An 18,248-nucleotide genomic window follows, 5' to 3' on the forward strand; every position below is an offset into this window, starting at 1 on the left:
ACAAGTTAATCCCTTGTCAGCGGCCTCGGGTCCGGTGTGTAGCATCGTGTTGTATCAGTTTTCGGCTAGTTTCCATTATAATTTAGATAATTTTCCTCTTTCTTAATGAAAAGGTAGAAGAAAGTTATATTTTGTATGAGGTAAGTTATTAAGACATTATTTTTGTTCCTAGTGTCTGAGACAACTCTAGAAAATAGAACCAGTTAGAGCCAAGTGCATTTGTCGAACCAGGGGAAGAATAGAAACAAGATGTGTCTTTATGTCACTAATATGAGTTTAGCTATTATTATTATAGCCCAATCAATAAACCAACACAAAAGCGTCCAAATGCAATTTGGTTACCGAGATGAATCTGAATGTAATGGTTGGGCTGATCATGCCCCTCCTTTTGTATCTGAACTTGTTGCCAGCGATTTGGTTGAGCACTCTGGTTAATGAAATTTCAGTTTTCCGTCAAAAGAAATGACAGGAGATCAACATAATAAAACTACAAAAACGAAAATCTATCACAAGATGCTCCATCAGATGTCAATTATCGATGGATCAAATGCTTTCTCTGCTCTCACTGAATAACCACGTTCTAGCGAAAAGGAGGAGCAACAGATGTGTTCGGGGCCGCAGCTTGTTTCCTGAAGCAACAAATGCTCCTGCAGCTTTGACCGCTCCTGACCTTCAACATGTTTTCACAATGGGTTTTCAAGAGCAGCAGCCCTTCAGCAGCCTCCCGCTCCCTCTGCGGCGTCGTGGAGCCATCCATGTCTATCAGAGCCGCTTCCTCGCCCTGAGGAGCAACCACATACGCGACGGCGACGGGCAACGCCACCTCCGGCACTTGTTCATGCTCCACCATGATGATCTCGTGCGCACCCTCGCCTACGTCTGGCATTAACTCACCTTGGTAATCTGCTGGACCTTCCGATTGATCCATGCTATCTTCAGAACCACAAGGCTCCTGGGTGGCAGCGCGGCCGACGTCGACACGCTCGGCGGCCAGGTCTTGTTCGCGGTAGTGCAGCAAGACCATCCCCAGCGGGCCCTTTGGATGGTCGGTGCACCCCAGCTCTAGCTTCCGGGAGCGGAACACCCACACCTCGATGCGGACATTGTCGATCTCTTGCTTCGTCCGGGCGCCATTGTTGAGTTTCAAGGAAGGCGAGCTGCTCTCATCTTTTGGCAACTTTTTCTTGCCCTTCCTTCTTTTCTTTTCCGGTGTTTTCTCGACGACCAGGTTGTTTTTCGTGCGGAACTCTTTCCACCCTGTGCCGATGATTCGGAAGGCAATGTTGGACGTCAGGAACTTGAAGGTCAGGTGGTACACCTCGCCGTTCCGGTCGTACGCCTGCACGTCAAGGCCATCTGGTTCTGGTTTGGCCCCCTCTGAATTCTCTTCCTCTTTCACCTGCTCTTTCCGCTTCCGCTTCTTGCTCTTCTTCTTCTTCTTCTTCTCGCCTTTTTTGTTTTCTTCGGGCCAAAGCGGTTTTTCTGACGGTGCCGTGGCCTACCGGTCACGTTTGGACCGTCCGCTTTTCGTTCGTGATTCGCGCTGCTCCAGGAGAACTTCCATTTCTTATTCTGTATATCAGCATTTCCGGTATGCGGCCATGCAAATACGTACAAAGACTTGTACCTGGACGGCTCCGTAATAAATAGACCTGTACCTGGCCGGCTCCCAAAATAAAGAGACATGTACCTGGCGGTGGAGGGTGGACCATATAATTTCCCCGTCGTTGCCCGTTTTGACCTAGATCTGGCGGCCCGGGAGTTTCCCTTTCGCCCACTCCCCACCACGGTGTAGCTATGGTGGTGGCGGGCAGCCTTCTTCTCCGGCGCCGTTAACTCCCCACCATTTTCGTGTGCAGACACCTTTTCACGTAGTGGTCAAACTGCAAACTTTCCCTGGACAAGTTCGTTTCTGATTGCATGAAAATGTAGCTGGGATCAAAGAAAGATAAGGATTCAAAGTTCAGTGATCCCATTAACTGAAAATACAGAACTTACATATATATAAAGAACCGAGTCAGACGTTAATCTGAACAGCAATTTCTACAAATTTATAACAACAATGTGATCACGAATTACACAAACGTGAGATATTTTTTTTTGAGGAACAAACTTGGACCAAGAGCTGATTTTTCTAGAATAAACTAGGACTAAGAGCTGTTTTTTTGAGGTTTGCTCCAAAGGAGTTGCAGTTCTCGAATTACACAAACATCAGATATATTGAAGATCCCGTAACTAAACTGTAATTAGGCTACTGGAGTACTTTCTGATACAACATTATGTAACTTCCTAACCAAAGTGCTATACAATATTACAACCTATTGAAAAGGGTAATCTCATTTGGGGCCAGCTTGATGCTGAATTTGTGGCACCATCTACTCAGGTCAGCTGAATGTTATGAAGTATCTTGGCCTTCTTTGCTTTAAACTGCAGTTCAGCTGAAGTTTCCTACAGTTTAGCCTCAAGTTGGGTTATCTTCGCTCTACTCATACCAATTGTTCTTCCACGGATTGGATTAACATGGTATTCTCTGCAACATATGCTGCTTGATCCAAACGGATCTTGTCGGCTCTCGCAGACTATCCGGCTGATAACGTAATCCTCCAGCTGTTCCTCCCAGATCCAAGTGATATAAGAAATCTATCCCTACACCATTGGTAAGTGATTGGTTAGAAGCAACATAGTAATTCGAGCAATTTTTTTGAAAATATTATTATTTGTGGCTCTAAAGAAATAATAATGTTTTTTTAAACTAGCGTAATTCAAGCAGCACATAGCTCCACTAACTGAGACAAAAAAAAACTCTTGTTGCTTCCTGAGAATAGAAATCACTATCAGAAGTGAATGGGAGCCGGCTGTTCCAGTCTTGTAACTGTAATTAGGTACAAAATTAGTTCACATAATGTACTTCCTATATGGAACAATAAATAAAGCAGCAACGGCTTCTGGCAAAACTAATTCACAAAATTTGTATCGAAAAATGTGGAATATAAACTATAAATTGTTGTCTTTGATAAACAAAAAAAGAAATTAATTTGCTCCTATCTGGTTGCCATATATGTACTAGCTACTACTAAAATACACGTCGACTAGTCCAACAGTAGTCTAGACTAGTCACGACTAGTCTATGAGTCGGTAAGCTAACGACTCGGTTCGACTTGTCGACTCGTAATCCTTGTGCAGGGGGCGGAAATTCAGAAACATTTTTGATTCATGTGTCCAAATTACCTAGTGCTACTTTGAGTAGTAGCCTTAATAGTTGTATTTTTTTTTGAAACACTGTACAATAGTTCTAAGTTGAAAGCAAGCATGTGATACATAACAGATTAACACAGCGCACGTTGACAGTCGACAAAAGAAGTAATAAATCCATCCTTAGTAGAGTGAAAAATGACCCACATAAGAAATGGCCTACAGTAACGCCAACAATGAGCACTGCCATTGGCTCTGTATAGAGGCATCCCGTAATCCAGTAGCTTGGACAGCAAGGGTAAAGAATATTGCTATTCCCAGCTCAAGCCTCTAGCACGGAGCATTTTGAGGAAATAGAGGGGAATTTTCTAGCTAGGGTACTAATTTGTATACTACTGGTCTGTATGTAAGGCATGGCCTAATATGGAGATCTGAGCGCATGTACATATTATAAGCTTAAGTTCTCAATTATCTGTACAGAACTCTTGGTAAGCTGATCCTTAAATTGCCCCAGTCTCTATGTGGAATAGAATACGGAAATAAATCTCTGAACTTCGTCTGTTCGAAATGTGCTCCTGTTCTTCGTTGAATGGAAACCTAACAATGTCGGCCGGGACCATAAACAAACACATTTCGGTAATACAAGACGAAATCCTGACCGGAACAGAATACAATCCTATCCCTGTTCAAACAGTAAACAAGAAAGAAACTCACCGGACTGAAGCGCAGATCTAAATCAGAAACGATGACCTAGACGGCCGACCTGACGCCGCCATCAAGCTCTAGCACCCCGTGGTGCCAATCGCCATCCCAGGCCGCGCCAACGACTCCGTCAGCACCGCAGAGCAAGCCATCGTACCCGTCGCCGCCGTCATGCTCCGGTACCCCGGCGTACCACTAATCGCCGCAGAGCACGCCGGGAACTCTGACTTATCCGTCAATCACGACGTTGATAAGAGGCCACACAGCGCCTCCCCGACCTCGGCCGTTTAGATTGGATGGTCGGTACGCGCCGCCGCCGGGCTCGTACGGTCCCAGCCCCACGAAGCAAAGGGGAGGAGATGAGGAAAACGGAGATGGTGGCCGGTTCTTTCTGGAGTAAATTCGTTTCTGGGCCCACTACCAATACCCATGAATACTGCGAGTTCTTATTTCAGTGTTACCTCGATACGGTGACGGGAGTATCTAGAGAGCACCAATCGCGACGGTTTCGGACGGGCGATCTGTGACCGGTAGGCCACGGTGCCGCTAGATTGGCATTTTCGTTCTTCGGGCTCTTCCTGGTCTGGTTGGTGCACTAGGGCTAGCTCCTTCTCTGAGATGAACCTGTCAAGTATCACCTTGGGATTCTCGTAGCTGGGCTTGTTACGCTTTTTCTTAACCTTGCATGACATGAGGAGGCGGTTCTGTCCCTTCTCTCTGTCAGCAAACGACATATTCTTTCTGTAGAGGCAGACATGGTCGACGGCGTCGAGATCACGGAGGATGTTGCGGAGCTTATCGCTGACGATGCCGGTGTCGTTGAACACGGTGTCTCTTATGGGCGCCACGATGTCTGCGTGGGATCGGGTACCCCCGGACCGGATGGCGTCTCCCATGAGCTTCTCGACAGGAGGCTGAAGTGGGCCGCCGCTCTTGGCGGCGCACAGCATGGTTTCGTCCACGGCCAACATTTTCCCCTTGCGCCGCCGTCTTTCTTCCTCGGAATTCAGTTGTGCCGCTTCCGCCGCAGCTTCGGCATTGGTCCTGGAGAGAACGGTACTTGAAGATCCACCACCACGGCTCTTAGAGTGCGGCTCCTGGGTGGCCATGGCGAGTGGCGGCACCAACCTGATCCTCCTCCCACGTGCGGCGTCCTCCATAGACTGAACGGCGTGGTGTCCGTACTTCGGTGCGTACCGAGCTGTATGACGATCGACGAAGGTGTCCGGCGCGCAGCACGATATGTGTGTTGGTGGATTATAAATCCTAAACATAATGGTGATCGGCTGTCCGGCTCGCATACGCATACATGTCCGTGTCGGTTCAAGAGTCCTAGCTTACCATACAGTCATGCCTTGTAATAATCAACTAGATATAAAGAAATGCTTTCAAAAAAAAACTAGATATAGAGAAATAAAGAAGGGAAGAAAAGCAGACAAGTCTCGATACGGCCGGGCCTTTGAAACTATATATAGTCGTGGACTAGCATGGTGCATTTTTTTTTCGAAACACAGTACAACGCAAACGCATATAAATATCGTATAGTACATTACTTCGAACGCACGCACACTTTACCCCTATAAGAGTTTTCGAAGACTGAGTTGACAAACTGATCTCACGCGTCTTGAGATTGACAAAGTCATTCCATTGAAAGAATATTTCATCTTTTGATGAGACATCAAAACGTCAGATCTGGGGTTTGATTTATGGTGGGCTGGGTGCCACTGCCCTCCTAGCTATCCAACCATTGGTTGGTTCTCTAGCTTGGTGCATTTGACAATCCGGGTCTTTGTACATGCCTATTCGAACCTGCTTAATTGGTGCATGCACCTTTGCTTGTCGCTACCTGAGGCTACCTTTATTTATACGTCGGTCTCTCGCTAAGGTAGTACTGAACACAAGTGTATCTTTGACATATGTATGTCTCATTAATTCTTTCAGGTGAGTGGGAGGCGATGTTTCCGTCGATGGTAACTTGTTTAACTTAAAAAATGAGCGAGCGTGCGCGCGAGCCACGGTTCGATGTAACCACTCTGAACAATCTATGCCCACTAGGTGTTCCTAAAAAGTACACGCGTCACGCTGAAGCTGTCTTATGTATGTCCTGAACCGACACGTATAGGAGAGAGGGCGAGAGAGGGAGAGAGAGGGAGAAAGAGAGAGAGGGTGTTTCAGGAAAAACCAATCTAGGGTTTTGTCCCCTCGCTGGCGAACCACCAGTTCGCCTCGCCTCCGTTGGCTTGGGCCCTTGGAGGTGCGATGGACCACAACCTCTCGCCGGTGGGAGATTTTACATCTTTCTTATAAGTATTTGAAGTGTCTTCATCGAGATGGTGAGGCATCAGCTACATCATGAAGTTAGAATAAGGTCCTCCCCGCTCTATCAGTTTCGGTGGTGCGCCTAGCACCGGCGGAGGACGTGTGGAGTTGCCTTCCCGACGGACTGGGATCCGGTCGGTTATTGTATTAGTTGGTGTTGTTGCAAGTCTGGCTCTTCTGATATATGCTACTCATGTTTGGCGATGGTTGCTGCTCTGGTGCGCTGGTTCTTTGAGGACTTAGCACGACGACTTCTCGTTTATCTACTACAACAAGCTCTACTACGACAAGCTTTGCCTAGCTTCAGTGGGGAAGGGCGAGGACGGCGGTATACCTTCGGCTCGCTCAGTGCTTGTAGTGTTTGTTAGGTGGTCGAAGAATCTATTTGTAATGTCTTTTAATTCGGAAATGCACATCTGAACTTGGGAGCATATGCTCCTGGTATTCCAAAAACATTTTAAAATGTTAAAATAATTCTGAACAAAATTTTGGTGCATATACGTTCACATTATATGTGTGCATGCCAAGTTTCGCCGAAAACTAAGACTTTTTGTGTCCTGTATAAAAAACATAAAGAAATGTATAGTGAAAATCTCTTTTTAAGCACCAAATATTGTCTTTTTTGCACAACACACAAAAAATGTTGGTTTTCGGCAAAACGACTTTATGGGCACATAGAATATCGACATGTACACGTTAATTTTTCGTTCAAATTTTTTTGACATTTCATACTGTGTTTAGACCTCATTTAAGAAAAAGGGAGCATATGCTCCCGGGTGCAAAAACGCCTCGTCCATTTTAGAGCTCTTTGTTCTACTATTGATGATTATCAATTGATTGGTGGATTTTTTTCCAAAAAAAAAGTTGGAGTTGTTTAGGGGTTCCAAGAGGATTTTTATTAGAACAATAAAATATGGAATCCTCCACTTAAGTGATGTTTCTTAACAATGATGGTTCTTATGCTAGTTTCCCTCTAGTTTCTAACAATACCATAGTATTTAACTATGATGGTTCTTATGCCAGCACATTTGCTTCTCACTCGATGTAAGCGATGTTTTTAAAAATACACAGGTAATGTTGGAGCTCTCTATGGAGTTCCATGTCGATTTTACTTAGAAGAATCATATAGCATCCCCTAGGATGTTCATCCACCATATGTCCTGCCCTCTTGCAGGCAAAAGAGTGGCAAAAACATGAGCATGAGAAGTGCGGAAAATAGATCAGGAATTTATTGGGGGGAGAGGGGGAGCAAAAAATATAAGGTGAGAATTTTTGGCAGGAACAAAGAGGGAATTTTATTGAAACCGTCAACATTATTTAATGTATAATGTAACTTTCTTAAAGCATGGAACATTTTTCAAAACCATCAACATAGTTTTAATCTAATAACATAAGTTTTCTCATACATGTGAACATTGTTATAACCTAATGAGAAAAAAATCAAAATGTTTAACTTTTGTAATCCGTGCATATAATTTTTAAACTTGTCAATATTTTTTTTTTAACTTCAGCAAAATTCTTTCTCGAACCTTGGGAACAATTTTTAGACCATGAACATTTTCTAGACAACATGAGAATTTATCAAAGAGAAAAGGAGATAAAGAGGAGACATAAAATATAAAAAGAAAAGACCTAAGAGAAACATAAAAAGGCATAACACTTAAATTAAATAAAAATAAAAGAAAATAATGAATGAAAGATAACTGAGAAAACAAACATAAACCCTAACAAGATAAAACATACTCGCTCCGATCCATAATAAGTGTCAAGAATTTAGTACTAAATTATACTCCCTCTGATCCCTATAAAGTGTGGGGAAGTTAGTACTAAATCCCCAACGCTTATTGTAGATTTGAGGGAGTACTATTTAGCCAAAAAAATGAAAGAAAACCAAGTAGAAAAGGAACCCACATAAAAAAGTAAACTTTACTATTTTTTGAAAGAAAGAAAACCAGCCGGGACCCTGAAAACCAACAATAAAACTAGAGCAAAAAAAATTGAACATGAAAAAGATATCCAACGCCCGAAAGTAAGATGGGCCGGCCTAGGAGGGGGTGCACTGTACAAGCTGCCCGCGCCGTTGCGGGCGGCATTTTTTCCGACAAGGAGTATATATTAATATAACGGAGATACCTATTACACCCATCATCTCGAGTAACGCATTGCCCTAGCAGCATTACGGATGCACACAACAAAAAATGAAAGAAGAATTACAAAAAAAAAGTCCCGATAAAGTGATATATTCCTTGAGCAGCAGCACTAACACCACCAAGATAGCACCAGAAGTTCAGCTTTTCCATAAGCGACGTCCGCAAGAAGAAAACAGTGCACAAGCGCCATCGTCGCCCGATCATAGATATTAGGTTTTCACCCTCAAAAAAATCCTCACTCTAAAAAACAATGTCTTCACACAAGGTTATTGTGTGGCACAACCAATTAAGACAAAACCTTAGATTTTCACCCTGGAAGATAAGACAATGAAATTCTCATGTACAGTCGTTCCCACTTGCATGCCGCTGCTACAAGCCTTAAATCACCAGTAAAAAAAATCATCACCACCAAGTCTCGAACCACCATTGCTAGTCCTTAGATATCGGCTTTCATAATATTCTTCGCTAGCACCATGGATCGAGAACTTGCACCATGATACTAATTAACAACCAATAGAGTTTCGAAGCACTCAAATAAATAGAAAATAATTTGAACTTTGATGGTGGGTTTGTACATCCACTTCCCCCGTGGAGCTAGGCTCACTTCCCTGCGGGCGGCATATTGGATTGTGCAGTTTGATAGTGTCCGACCCGTCCGACCGGTCAATAGAGCGAGCAACTGATGGTGACGCGAACACTGCGGCATCAGCATGTATGCATGCAACCGATTAGCACCGCTCCTCGCCCGCGAAGCTTTCGTGGCCTCATACATTCTCCTGGCGTCGTCCCTACATAACCCCGGCGACTCCATTCCTGTCCTCCATCATCGCGCCCAAGAGGAATCCCCAGCTAGCAGCAATCGTCAACTTCCCCCGCGCTAACCTGTCCGCAGGCTGCAGAGCAAAATGGTACACCAGAGCAAGACCGCGGCCGTGGCGCTGTTCCTGATCGCCGCGGTGGTGGCGGCCGCGTCGGTGCCGGCGGCGAGCGCGTTCGGCTGCTACGACGACTGCTACGAGCGCTGCGCCAACGGCAAGCAGGACCCTGCCTGCGTCAAGATGTGCAACGAGGCCTGCGGCGGCATCGGGAACACGGTCCTCGGAGGGGCCGCCGCCGTGGCCGGTGCAGGGGCCGCCGTCGTCGGCGCGGGAGCCAACGTCGTAGGCGCCGGGGCGAGTGCCGTCGGTGCCGGGGCGAGTGCAGTCGCCGGCGGGGCCGCCGCGCCCACTGCATGAGCGCACGCGCGTGCTTGCGCGGGGCGTTCTACTTGATCTGATTCCTCTACATGCGCATGCATGCATGCATGGCATCGCAAATCGAACATACACGTACGATCGACAATAATCAACTAAACGAGAAGTGACCGTCATCGAGTTTTTTGATTCGTTCCAAATGCTTGCGTGCTATTTCATTGCAATCTTAATTTGGTTCCAAATAGATGTGTGAGTATTGTATTCATATATGTATTGTTGTTGTAACTTCTATGTATATGTCAATAAGTTAAAGGTTCCAAAGTTAGCATAATGCATGTTGCGTGATTTGATATCTTGGCTCCTGCAATTTGTATTTGAAATTTCCACGTTTCGGAATATACAACACCAACACGAGCCATGTTTTACCGCACAATCGGTTCCGCACCCAACAATTTAGCTAAGGAGCGCTAATGTTTATCAGCTCACGTCATGTGTACCTGGCCACCATCGCACTACCGGCCACTCCTTTCGATTTCGCCATTATTCAAGTAATTAGTATTTCTTTGCGTTAGTTGATTTTTTTCTTTTTCCAATGGACTTTATTCTATTTCTCCATATATTATGGTAGGAAAGGCGGAGCATGGACATGAGAGGCCGTTAGGGTTTTAGATTGGGCATATGGGCACCAGTGACACAAATAGATGGAGAAGAACATGCCTTCTTCATGATTAGAGAAAAGGCCACCGGGATTCATGTTAATAAACTTGTGTCCATTATTTTCTCATTTATTAATTTTTAGTACATAAGATGGACATCTTCTCTATTAGAATTCCAAGAAATACAACCCTTACTATCTTGGTCATTGGATTCTTTGAGATTCGAGCTGGTCAATGAAGGAGAACTTTCAAATTAGCGCACAACAAACGCGTCAAATCCATCTCGTCCTAGCCCTTGGAGGCAACTATCCCCTAGGATGACCTCATAGTAGGCAACTTTCGCTATCCATCTCCCTCACCTCCCATTCTCCCAAACATGTTACTTTTGAAATCCTAGCTCCTCTTCTCCACCCCCAGATTCAGATCTAGCGAGAAAATTGCTCCTCGCGCCGCCTTACCCTCTTACCTACCATCCTCTCCTCGCCTTTATAGCCTAATCCATACCGTCGTTCAATCGTCTATTCGCGCTTCCACACACATATACACCATTTCAAAATCATAGTTCATCCTCTTGACTTCCTCATTCTTAACCTTCATCTCACCAACCTACCCAAAACAGATTTGCTCCATGGAAACAATTGAAGGTATTTCTTCTTTGTACTCTGCTCTAGAAATTATCCTTTTTGTAGGAGTCAATTAAGATTAAGGTTGTGTTCCATTCATGCATCCAATCTTCCATCATTCCATATATATTGATTTTATATGTAAGTTGTTTGTTGAACTAACCCTTTTTTATATAAAAGACATTGTTTGTTAGCATAAGTTGAGCCTGAAAAAGTTTTAATCAACATCCTATGTTCATGTATCGTTCGTAATTTATAATGTACCAAGAAAGCAAAGTGTTTTTCATATATCACCCTTGAATCCTTGTGAATCCACATTTATCTTCCAAAGTCTCAATCATGCATGATTGTTGTACCTTTCAGCAACACATAGTAAAATTGGCAAATTTTTGGTACACTAATTCCTTGTGGCTTTCTGATACGTCTCCGACGTATCGATAATTTCTTGTGTTCCATGCCACATTATTGATGATATCTACATGTTTTATGCACACTTTATGTCATATTCGTGCATTTTATGGAACTACCCTATTAACAAGATGCCGAAGAGCCAGTTGCTGTTTTCTGCTGTTTTTGGTTTCAGAAATCCTAGTAACGAAATATTCTCGGAATTGGACGAAATCAAAACCCAGGGTCCTATTTTGCCACGAAGCTTCCGGAAGACCGAAGAGGAGTCGAAGTGGGGCCACGAGGGGCCGCCACCATAGGGCGGCGCGGCCCAGGCCCTGGCCACGCCGACCTGTGGTGTGGGGCCCTCGTGTGGTCCCCCGCGTTGCCCTTCCGCCTACTTAAAGCCTCCGTCGCGAAAACCCCAGTACCGAGAACCACGATACGGAAAACCTTACTGAGACGCCGCCGCCGCCAATCCCATCTCGGGGATTCTGGAGATCTCCTCCGGCACCCTGCCGGAGAGGGGAATCATCTCCCGGAGGACTCTTCACCGCCATGGTCGCCTCCGGAGTGATGAGTGAGTAGTTCACCCCTGGACTATGGGTCCATAGCGGTAGCTAGATGGTTGTCTTCTCCTCATTGTGCTTCATTGTTGGATCTTGTGAGCTGCCTAACATGATCAAGATCATCTATCCGTAATGCTATATGTTGTGTTTGTCGGGATCCGATGGATAGAGAATACCATGTTATGTTAATTATCAAGTTATTACCTATGTGTTGTTTATGATCTTGCATGCTCTCCGTTATTAGTAGAGGCTCTGGCCAAGTTTTTGCTCTTAACTCCAAGAGGGAGTATTTATGCTCGATAGTGGGTTCATGCCTCCATTGATACCGGGACGATGGACAGAAAGTTCTAAGGTTGTGTTGTGCTGTTGCCACTAGGGATAAAACATTGATGCTATGTCTAAGGATGTAGTTGTTGATTACATTACGCACCATACTTAATGCAATTGTCTGTTGCTCTGCAACTTAATACTGGAAGGGGTTCGGATGATAACCTGAAGGTGGACTTTTTAGGCATAGATGCAGTTGGATGGCGGTCTATGTACTTTGTCGTAATGCCCAATTAAATCTCACTGTACTTATCATGACATGTATGTGCATTGTTATGCCCTCTCTATTTGTCAATTGCCCGACTGTAATTTGTTCACCCAACATGCTTTTATCTTATGGGAGAGACACCTCTAGTGAACTGTGGACCCCGGTCCATTCTTTTATACTGAAATACAAATCTGCTGCAATACTTGTTCTTTACTGTTTTCTTGCAAACAATCATCTTCCACACAATACGGTTAATCCTTTGTTACAGCAAGCCGGTGAGATTGACAACCTCACTGTTTCGTTGTGGCAAAGTACTTTGGTTGTGTTGTGCAGGTTCCACGTTGGCGCCGGAATCCCTGGTGTTGCGCCGCACTACATCCCGCCGCCATCAACCTTCAACGTGCTTCTTGGTTCCTCCTGGTTCGATAAACCTTGGTTTCTTTCTGAGGGAAAACTTGCTGCTGTGCGCATCATACCTTCCTCTTGGGGTTCCCAACGAACGTGTGAATTACACGCCATCACTTTCCTAAAATTAATTAATTTTGTATCTGTTCATTTTTTCTAAAAATACATTCACTCCACGTTTTCATTGAAACCTTAACTTATATCTCTGTTTTAAATAGCCGGCTATAACCAAGCTATAGCCCGGCTATTGCCTTTCCCGCATGATGCGGCTAAGTGCTATAGCCTAGCTAAAGGTGCCAAAGTCCTTAAATAGCCGGCTATAGCCAGGCCATAGCTGTTTTGGAAAGTCGCGGCTATTTAAAACCATGACTTATATAGAATCTATTTCGCAGTACAGATCCTAGATCATAGTGTTTCCTTATTGATGTATTTTGAACTATTTTGGGCATGTATTTTGAGCAATGGTTAAGGAAACAATATGCCTCTTATTTACTGTTAATTGTTAATACTTTTTTTCTAGGAAGCCAACAACTTTCCAAGTATGATCCATGAATTGTAAGAAATCTTTTTTCCCAAGTACTGACAATGTTATGTCAATTGTTGTGTAAAATCACTTTGTTGGATGAATATAAATTGCAACATGCAGCATACCTTCCATCGTGTTACAAAATCAAGTTCCCTAGGACATGTGGAAGGAAGTTGAATCATATTGGTTCCCAAGACAGATGCAAAAAAAAACCACTCCAAGCCTAAGAAATCTCGAAAACGGAGATCTGTGAGTTTTGAAGATGACCCTAGTTATTGAAAGGTTGAAGATGAAGATGAGATATGGGAACATCATAAGAAGGTGCGATAGTTTTTCTTTCTAGGAGGCAGATTGACTCAGCATTGTGAGTTATACATTATTTTCACGTATATTTGATATGTCAAATATTGGTTATAAGTTCTAGGTTATTGTTGTTCTCTTCACTTGATTCCTAAACTAATTTAAAAACAAAGTGAGAAGCGGAAGGGATGGGTGATGTCATATGCATGCAAAAATCTCTCACTATGTGGTTGGTAAAGTGGATACTTCAGATTCCACCCTAATGGTTTGGGGCACACCAATTGACATAGTATACGATATTTTTCTTATCCTAAAGCTTTCATGTGGAGTAATCAAGGTCTCAAGGACATCAATTAATCAAAGAAGTCGTGTGTAGAAAGACAACAAGGCGGCGGCTCTACAACTCATCTAGGGTTTCGTCCTTCTTGCCGGCGACGCTGCCGGTCCGCTCCGCCTCCGGTGGCCTTGGGGCCTTGGAGGTGTGGTGGACCACCGCCTCTTGCTGGCGGAAAGGTTTCAGTTCTTCATTTAGTTTCTTTCTAGTGTCTTCTTCGGGGTGGTGAGGCGGCGGCTATTTTCTGGAATCAGAATAAGTTCCTCCCCGTCATATCCTCACTCCTGTGGTGCATCTAGCGCCGGCGAAAGACACGTGGAGTTGTGTGTCCGGTGGATCTCCCATGATCCGGCCGTCTTTAGTGTTCGGTTGTGTGATTTCAGGTCAGTCTCTTATGATCTATGGTTGTTATCATTGATGATGGTTGTGGTCCTTTGGGGCCTTAGCATGACGACTTCCCGTCTGTCTACTACAATAAGCTCTACTACGACAAGATTTGCCTGCCTTTAGTGATGGAGGGGCGAGGATGGCAGCGCGCCTTCGGCTCGCGCTAGTGTCCGTAGTCGTCGCTAGGTGGTCTAATGACCTATTTGTAATTTTTATTATTTTTTGAATCTTTGTACTGTTGCTTATTAATCAAAGGAGTATAATCTGGTAATATTTTCCTAATCATAGTCTTTGGATATGCAGCTCTTATGTATGGGTGCTCTAATTAAACACAGAACTCCAATCTTACCTTAAGCTCCAAACATAACTGAAGGAGAGCCTAGGATCCATTTCATACGCACTGAGCATTTAGCCTTGTTTGCATATTTTGACGTCAAATCCATATCGAAAGACATATGTATATTATATCATTTTTATAAAATTGTGATATAATTGTTCTAACAAGTTTTATGTAATCATCAGGAGTCAAATAGGGCCTTTTGCGGCATGCCGCGGCATGTTAGCTCCAAAAAAATCTAAAGATATGTCCAGATCACCCCAACATTCCATCTGCAACTCTGTAAGTTCAACAGAAAGGCCAATGAGGTATCTTTGTTTCAAAAATTGTGAATCCTCCGGAAAGGGTGAGTGAGCTGATTGAACCCACTTTAGGCCAATGGATCGTAGAAAAACTGAACCTCGTTTTCCTCCCAATGGATGTGGAAGTCATCAGAGAAATACCTATAAGCACAAGGGCTCAGGGCGATTTCTGGGCATGGCTTTTTGAAACGACGGGTATGTTTTCTGTTCATTCTGCATACGAATGCTGATTAGTATCAAGAAGAGACGGGAAGATTGGTTAGATGGTTGTGCCGACCATTCTAATTCTGAGCGGGATGGCAAGATGTGGACTAAGTTGTGGAAGACTAAGGTTCCATCAAAAATCAGACACTTTGCATGGCGTCTAGCTTTACAGTCGATACCCACACGTGTGCATCACAGAAACATGGAGAACACTAGCATGTGTGCAATTTGTCAGGGTTCAGAAGACTCATGGAAGCACTCCCTCCTGGATTGTTTGATGGCCCGGAGTGTGTGGGCGCTGGTCGACGAGGAGCTTGCTGAACATTTAACAGCTCATAATACTAGTGATGCCAAGCAGTGGATATTCCATTTGATCGAAACTCTCAAACATGAAGAGTTTGTCAAAGTGTTGGTTGTCTTATGTCCGATTTGGACAGCTAGGAGAAAGGCAATACATGAAGGGATTTTTCAGAGCCCATTGTCTATCTTCAGTTTTGTCACGAGCTATCTGCAAGAGCTGCAAATTGCTATGCCGGTCACTAAAAAGAAAAAAGTGCTCCCAACACCGAATAGGCAAGGCCAGCGATGGACTACGCCTAAGGATGGTTGTCTGAAATTCAATGCTGATGGTGCACAGGCTAAGGTTTCCAAGAGAGGAGTGTGGGCAGTGGTGTGCAGAGATGACGCTGGCCGTTTTCAAGGCTCCAGTGCGGTGGTCATGGATGGCATATTTGATCCTCCAACTCTTGAAGCGTTGGCATGCCGGGAAGCCCTGTCCCTTGCTCAAGATATTGGTGCCCGACGAGTACATGTTAGTTCGGACTGTGCTGGAGTGATCTATGCAATCAAGGAAGGATCCAGAAGTCATTACAGCTCGGTGATCCGAGAGATTCAAGCCATGATGCCAAGCTTTGATGTAATATTTTTTACACATGAAAAAAAGGAACTGTAACGTAGATGCTCATAATCTGGCCAAATTCTCTTCCAATTTGGAACCAGGTCGTTACCTTTGGCTAGACAAGCCTTGTGATCCACACGTTGTACCGGTTATTATTGAAAGCTAATGAAATGTGTGGTTCCCCTCAAAAAAAAAATTGCAACTCTGCAAGTTTAACGGAAAGGCCAACGAGGTATCTTTTTAAGGCATTTTTTAACATCTCTGCCCTAGATGTAATCCCTCCCTCCCGCAAAGAGTGCACTTCTACCTTTCTTGGAAAATCAAACTATCTCAAAGTTCGGCCGAGTTTGCAAAAAAAACATACTGATATTATGAAATCAAATAGGTACATGGTGAAAATATATTTCATCATAAATCTAATGACACTAGCTAAGTGGTATATATGTTGGTGCTCTTCTGGTATAAAAACGATCAAGCTTGAAAAAGTTTGACTTTCCAAGAATGGGAAGTACACTCCTTCTAGGACGGAGGGGTTATCTCAAATTATGGTGGTAATAATTTTCCTCAAAAAAATAAATTTTAAATGATGTAAACTACTAGAATCCTCATTCCACATCAGTTATTACAAAATCGTTGATTTATACCATGTGGACACTACAATTTACCTCATGTAGGATTCATTTACCTAGATGAAACCATACGTTGTTATAGAGAAAATTTACACCCTATTATCTGATCTTATAACACGGAAATCTATCATTTGGGATATATGTGAGTTTAATTGCTGTATCTGCTTCTAATTTTTCATTCACATACTAGTCTCTTGCAAAATAAAGTGAAAGTAGATGTTTGGTATATATTGTTTTCCACATCAATGATATCAGATCGAGCTAGCTAGTAGAACATGTCAAGGGAGACGGTACCTTTCTTGTTTCGACTACCTTATCCGAACCTTTTTCATCGCTAATCAACGTACACCACGTTGAGAAAGTAGGTAACATCCCACTTGATCCACCACACGTACTAAATTAAGTCTTTCAAAACGTGCACGAACCTGTGCGCTGCTTCCCACATTGGTCGGACTGGATCACTGTGGAGTGTCGTGTGCCCGGCCGTGTGCGTGTCCAAACGGCCATCCAGAAAAACCTGGCCTGAGTTGACCCTGAAATACATTGGCTCGCTGGCAATATGCAAATACCTAGTACTATACAGATATATCTAATTTTAGATAAACCTAAGATATATATTTATAGATAAAGGTAGCACTACTAATCTACTACACATATACGATAACTGTTCGTGGTTCGTCATCAAGCAATAGCTTGGTCGTCGCCTTACAAAATATCAATGTCAATCAATATAGTACTCACGCATGCATGCTGAAGTATCTCTCTGTGTCAATGCATTCCTATTGTCTCACCAAACCTTTAATTTTACATAATCGGGAAACACAGATTTGAAAGGATCCACGCTCAAATCCAATTATAGATACGTCAGTGTCAATGCGAGGCCAATGACTCGGTATATATATAGCTTGATGATTTTGTCGTCAGTTTTTGAGCGACTTCTGCGTTTTGTGGTCAAAAGCTCAATCCAATCTAAGTCTGCTACCTACTTCTGGATTTCCGAGCTGAGTTGCTGGAGATGAGATCACAAATGTGCAACATCACTTCCATCTTATGTGTTATAACCAACTCCATATTAACAGATTTTAGTCATATTTAAGGTAATACAATGGTTAATCATTGTATTCACTTGACTATCATTTTGTCAACCGCAAAATAAAACTATCACTCTAACTCCATCGATCGATCTTGTCTTAGCAGGCCCGTCACTCAGTGATGTTAGTAAGGCCCATTAGTCGAAACTTCACACGGCAAAGCCCACTCCACATATTCTAAACTCTTATATATAGAGTCCCACCCGTATCCTAACCCTAGCCAACCCCTCCCCCTCACCTCCCTCTACCACTCCTTCACATCCAGTGACACCCTCTCCATAGGATGCGGCACCACCTTCAACTGCATATCCAACACCACCCTCTCATTCAGATCCAGCGCCATCATCTCCTTCGCCTACCATCTCTACTGAATCTACCACCACCATCATCAACACCTGATCCAACGCCACTGTCTTCTCAAATCCAAATTCAACACCAAGCTCTCCTCTAGATCCCGATCAAACACCACCCTCTCCATCAAATCTAGCCTCTAGATCTACCACCACCCT

General features: G+C 43.8%; 1 protein-coding gene across 1 annotated transcript; it reads left to right on the top strand.

Moving 5' to 3' along the window:
- Positions 1 to 9,268: 9,268 nt before the first annotated feature.
- On the top strand, positions 9,269 to 9,598 carry LOC124657502 (autotransporter adhesin BpaC-like). Its single transcript, XM_047196045.1, has one exon. The coding sequence runs from the start codon at positions 9,269 to 9,271 to the stop codon at positions 9,596 to 9,598; it is 330 nt and encodes a 109-aa protein (XP_047052001.1).
- Positions 9,599 to 18,248: the final 8,650 nt, after the last annotated feature.

This window comes from Lolium rigidum, chromosome 5 (assembly GCF_022539505.1).
Source record: "Lolium rigidum isolate FL_2022 chromosome 5, APGP_CSIRO_Lrig_0.1, whole genome shotgun sequence".
Taxonomy (NCBI): Eukaryota; Viridiplantae; Streptophyta; class Magnoliopsida; order Poales; family Poaceae; genus Lolium; species Lolium rigidum.